The sequence below is a fragment of the Maniola jurtina genome, chromosome 9 (assembly GCF_905333055.1).
Source record: "Maniola jurtina chromosome 9, ilManJurt1.1, whole genome shotgun sequence".
NCBI lineage: Eukaryota > Metazoa > Arthropoda > Insecta > Lepidoptera > Nymphalidae > Maniola > Maniola jurtina.
In genome coordinates, this window is record NC_060037.1 from 8,683,614 (window position 1) to 8,689,630 (window position 6,017).

Sequence of the window (6,017 nt, forward strand, 5' to 3'; positions counted from 1 at the left end):
TACGACACCTATTGATATTATTTCATAAATGTTATATAAGGTTCAGAAAAATGATAAGGTAAGTAAATCTAGGACAAGACTTCTGCTCTCCAAAGGTTATCTTGGAGAGATCGCGCAGCATAAGCGAAGTTACCGTATTTGCATAATGTTTTACTGTACTGTAACAATTTTTTTGATGCTCCTTAATATTGTAAATAATAATGACAAACGAAAAAAGGTATAATTTATATATTTTATAAAATAATTGTCTCTTATTAATATAATATTATGTCACAGAATTAATGCGGCTACTTCACAAAACGCAGAGTCGTCTCCAATACGCTCCGAGTAAGTTTTTCCGTCGAATACAAACTCCGAGAGAGGTACTGTCAAGTGCACGGTGAAATTTAATACTTTTCCGATTCTTTGGGAACCTTCCGACGTCCAAATAGCTTGGCAAATCTTTGGATACGTTTCAGTGGGCTTACGCGGTTGTAAATGGGAATATTTTGGTCCAAGATCTTTCACTTCTATCGGTGCAAACGGGCCGTCTTTTACTTTATTTGCAACGTCTATGGAATATTTGCTTAACAATGTCGCTAGTTTCTGCTTCCTATGTTCTCGGAGTGTCGCTAAGAACATCAGTTCAAGGCTGCAGTCAACGCCAAATCTGGACAAAGAACAAAGAATGTTAATTATTACTAGCTAACCCACCTTCGCTTAGCTCTAATTTCTAAAATATTTCACCCTACTCTAAAACTTTACTCTAAAACCTATTCTAAAACTTTTTTATTTCTAAGTTTATGACCGTGCGTTCATTTTAGAGTAAACCTTCCTATACATGTTTTAAGTTTCTAAACCTAGCATCCTCTCAATCTCCTACTGAGGAAAAGCCTTTTTAACGTTGGCGTAAATTGTAGGTATCCCACCAAAAACATAAATGTGAAGAAAAAGAGCCAAGTTCTATATCGAAGAAGTGAGGGATAGTGTCTACAATAAAAGCATTCATATCTAGATGGGTGCCAAGTTCTAAAGAAGATCTTCATATTATCATCGCTATTGCTACAAGTTGGTATGCCACTTGCTAGTAGCTCTGCGATGATGAACATTCGGTGAGAGATAGAGAGAGAAACCTAACGAAAGCACAAAATTGAACTTTGTTAGAAATAGATATCCTCAAAAACTACTTGTTAAAATCGTTCCAAATTGTTGTTACACACCCTGAGAGTATCCCCTCAATCTCCTACATACATAGGAGAGGAAAAGCTGTATATAAAATGCGCTTACTTTTCGAAAAAATTGCACCTCGCATCGACGTTGGCCATAAATTGTATAAGCGAGCGGGATGAGGCTTGGGTACAGCGCTCCTCGGCGAATATTTCGAAGAATGGCTTTTCCGACGCATCCGTCGTTTGAATCTGCAAAAAATGAATTTTCATTTTCCCTTCACGCCTTCATAAAACCGGTTCAACATTTAATTTTATGTTTTGAGTTGAATATATTTCTATAGCACTAACTTTACATTTTGTGCGTTGTATTTTTACATATTTATGTAGGTATTCATGTACCAATAAATTAAAACTAGAACATTAAAGTAAATTACAATGAAAAAAGACGTGCACAAAGGATAACTTATCTCTATCAGAGATATTGCTTCCAGCAGCCCAACATTTCTGTCTTAAACCTTTCTCATTGTGAGAGGAGATCCGTGCTCAGTAGTGAGCTGGTGATGGGTTGAGATGATGATACTTAACGCTCGTTTTCATCACCCGAGTCATGCATATTATTGTCTGGACCAAGAGGTAAAGAAATCGGCGACCGCTAGTTATAAGATTAATATCAATCAAACAATCAGCCTGTTTGCGTCCAACGCTGGACATAGGCCTCCCCAAGAGCGCACTGGGCTATCTCCTACCGGTCACCTCATTTCAGATTTCTTCACGTAGCATAGCTCTCTCCATTGCTCGCTGAGTGACTCTGAGCAAATTATGAGGCCTGTAGTTGGCGACCATGTCTCGGATCCATACGCCATCACTGGCAAAACCGACATAGATGGTTTACTAACCTGTATTTTATTAAAAGAAACCGACACCACTTCTCCAGTGTTTACTTCAACGGCAACTAACGAGACTCCATCCAGCGCAGCGTCAGCGCAAAGCTCTAGCAGCTCTTCAGCTGCTTTCGGGTTCTTGTTTACCTCAGCTCCTATCGACACGTATTCGTCTTGACAAAATGCATCTCTTATTACCTGCGAATGAGTATTTACTATTAATATAAAAAACCTACCTATACCTTTATAATATGTTTATTTTTACACAATGATTATGTCATCATCATCAAAGGCCAATACTGAGAACAGGTCTTCCCTCAGTATGAGAAGGGTATAGACCACGCTGGCCCAGTGCGGATTGGTGGACTTCACACACATTTGAGAACTATCAGACATGCAGGTTTGCTCACGATGTTTTCCTTCACTGTTAAAGCAAGTGAGATTTTATTGGTTAAAACGCACACAACTCCGAAAAGCTAGAGGTGCGTGCCCAGGATCAAACCTCCCAAACAAAAAACCGATATTATAACCACTATAGGCTTGCACCGCATTCAAAGATTGTGTACAAACATTAAAAATAATAAAATATACCTAAAACCTATATTATAAATGCATTTGCTTAAAGATAGATGTGAAAGTGTGAAATATTATGGCCAATGATTCTGGTACAAAAACGGTTAAGTGCGAGTCAGGCCCCGCTCTTTTAAGGGTTCCGTACATAGTTATTAATTGAATTTTAAAATCAATATTTGGGTTTGAATCAACGTTTTACACCAAATACCAAAATTTCAGGTGTGTAATTTCGTCTCCGAGCTAGAGACCTGTGATATGCGGACATGACAGACAGACAGACGGACAGACAGACAGACAGCAGAGTTTTGGATACGGAGCTCAAAAAACTAGAACCAGTAGGTAAATAATTTTGTAAAAAAATGTACCTAGGTACTTAGTTTCCTAATTTCTCCAGACAGACTTAAATAATTGCGATAGTTAACATCTAGTGGAAAGTGCATTTCGCACTACTGGAGTGTTTCAGTTTCAACTTAAAGTAATACTCTTAAGCACTTAGTGTTACTTACTCCCAGCGCTCCCGGGAAGGTGGTAGGTGACAGTGATTCTATTCTGTATTTCCCTGGAATAAATAAGAACTGTATACTAACTTCGTTCGCATACGGGTTTAATTGAATAACTATCTATAAAGCTTTCAGTGTTACTTAGGCAGGTATAAGTAGAACACATACAAATAGTCTAAATGGATGGATAATAGAGATATGTCTCTTATTCCGGGGTTCGGGGTTCAATTCCGGGCATGTATCTCTAACTTGTCCAAGCTAGGTATGTAGGTTTTAAACAATTAATTAATTATGATTATTAGATATTACTTGCTTTTACTTTTGCTACTAGGTACAGTGATGAAACCTTCATGACTGAGAGTTAGTTCTCCTCTTAGAAAGCGAAGGGTTTTGGCCATGTAGTCTGTAGTGCAGATTGGCACTTCGCACACCTTTGAGAACATTACGGAGAACTGACCAGCATGCATGTATCTCAAGATCTTTTCCTTGACCGAAGCAAGTGATATTTAATTGAAATAGCTCCGATTTTTTTTTTATTAACTTAATTTTATTCATGCAGGCCCAAACATTATAACACAACACTTACAATTAAAAATAGGTAGGTATACGTATAAAAAATACAGACTTTATATGCAGACTCCAATATAAGTACAGTAGCCACTAACAGTGAATCACTAGGTACCTACCCATACATAAATGCGAAAGTGTGTTAGTACTTAGTAATAAGAGTTATATGTGCATTTTAAGCAAAGGTTATGAACGACAAAAAATCAAAGTCAAATCGGAGATCGAAGGATTAAATCAATAAATAATCTCATAATTTAAGGAATAGCTCAGACATACCATCATCTGTAATAAACAATTCCATTGTTTTGATTATAACTACTGAAATAACACCAATCGTTAAAAAATCAATATTATCACAAGAGTCAATCGCGCGACGTGCGCGCGCGGCCTTCTACCGCATACTGACCTAGTGTCAGCACATGAGTAGATATCCAGTATTCATTATCTAATGTATGAACGGAACCTCACCATTACAGTACTATTACACTTGCATTATTACAGATCAGTGACGAATCCTGTTTACGATAGAACCATTTTTACCCGTCTACGGCAATACCAAAATGAAGGGATATGATTTTAGCAATCTATTCTATGCATCAATGTTTGTTTGTATATTTACGTATGTTCCACCCTAGCGCCTCTTGCAAATGAGTAATTGCTCGAAAGAAAGTTGTCTTCCTTTATCAAATACTAGCTGACGCCCGCGACTTCGTCCGCGTGGAAGGCTTTCTATCCATATTTTGTTTTAATCCAGGGTAATCTATCTCCATTCCGAATATCAGCCAAATCCGTTCAGTTTTTTTTCCATGAAAGAGTAACAAACATACACACATACATGTCACAAACTTACGTCTTTATAAGTGATTTTATTAGCGTGATTATTGTTTTAGTTCATAGCCAATTTATTTCAAATATTATACAATGTGTATAATACTTATTATAATAATAATTCGGATAACAAATAACTAAACAAAACTTTAGTTTCTTTGTTCCGATGTAACTAGAAAAGAACAGGCGAGTTTATTTTAGTTTTTAAAACTGCCTTTTTTAACTTTACGTCAGTCTTGAGTCTTGAACGATATCAGAATTGACACCATTTTATTATCAAGCGAGCTGCACTACAAAGTTATGTTTATTATTTTGTTATCATGCATTCTGAACTGTCAAAAGTGGCTTATTAAAATGGCACTGACCTCTACTAATACAAGTAGGTACGCTGGACCTGCGATTGCCAACCTTTTTTGAAGCAACTTGAGCTTCGCCATTTTGGCGTGATAACAGTAGTGAGTGTCATAATATTGTGAGCGTACTCTGAGCTAAATGTTAGTGATGAGACATCTGACAAAAATATGATTGTAACATCAAAATTGCTAAAAAATGAGTTACGATTTTTTTTGCAGGTGTCAAGTAAATGTTTAATGTTACCTTCCAATAATACTTACGTAGGTCGCGAAAAAAAATGACAATATAATATTATGTAAATCTCAGCATTCTTCCTTTCAATTACACCGAATCCCCATAATGCTATCCATTCTAAAACCTAACTTATAAAATATTTATCCAATTCCGTTTTCCCATTCCGTCCTTTTTTCATTTTTATGCAATATTCATGCAAATACGGACCTAAATCGATACTCTATATAAAATGCAAATCAGATTTCATGAATATAAAGTTTTTTTTTACAAAATATATTAGAAACACTGCCCATACGTACCTACCTAATCTGAGATTCGGGACGATTTTTGCATATATTCGGTGTTTAGATCGTAAACTGGATAATAAGTTGTTACTTGTTGTGATAGCAATCACGCTCTTATTAAATTATTTATTTTGCCAATAGTTTTTTAAATTGAAACTCTCGGATAACCTCAACGCATTGTACCTGTGGCCTCGCGTAGATTTTGGAAGGTCAATCCAATAATTCGTTTAAAATATTTGAATGATACCTGCGTTCTCTGAATGAAGCTGATATTATGCACTAAGTTGTAGTTAATTCTTCTGCACAACCCTATCTCATTTTCTTTAGTCTATTATCAGTTTCTTTCTCAGATAAAGTTTTACAGGACAGCTACAAATTCTGAAAGGATTAAGTCAAAAAATCCAATAAGCTTAGATTTTATCGCAAGCAATCTACAGTGAATGGGTTGTAAATAGGATTCTCGGCTTAAATCCCCGACAATGAGCTAATTTCTCTGAGCCAAACGTTGCTTTACCGCTCCAAATTTTATTGTCAGCTGCTACCCGCTGTTAAATCCCATCGCCTTATCATTAACACTCAATTACATGTACACATGTCTGTACATGGTATTCCTCTTTGGTGAGGAATGCCCTTTTCATTAAAAATATC

At 36.3% G+C, this 6,017-nt stretch overlaps 1 protein-coding gene across 1 annotated transcript; it reads right to left on the minus strand.

Moving 5' to 3' along the window:
* Positions 1–213: 213 nt before the first annotated feature.
* LOC123867928 lies at positions 214–4,070 on the minus strand. Its single transcript, XM_045910250.1, has 5 exons — positions 3,946–4,070; positions 3,109–3,161; positions 2,045–2,227; positions 1,267–1,397; positions 214–649 (listed from the first exon to the last, which is right to left on the minus strand). Exons 1-5 carry the CDS (start codon positions 3,968–3,970, stop codon positions 271–273), a joined length of 771 nt encoding a protein of 256 aa, XP_045766206.1. The 5' UTR covers positions 3,971–4,070; the 3' UTR covers positions 214–270.
* Between the last annotated feature and the right edge of the window lie 1,947 nt (positions 4,071–6,017).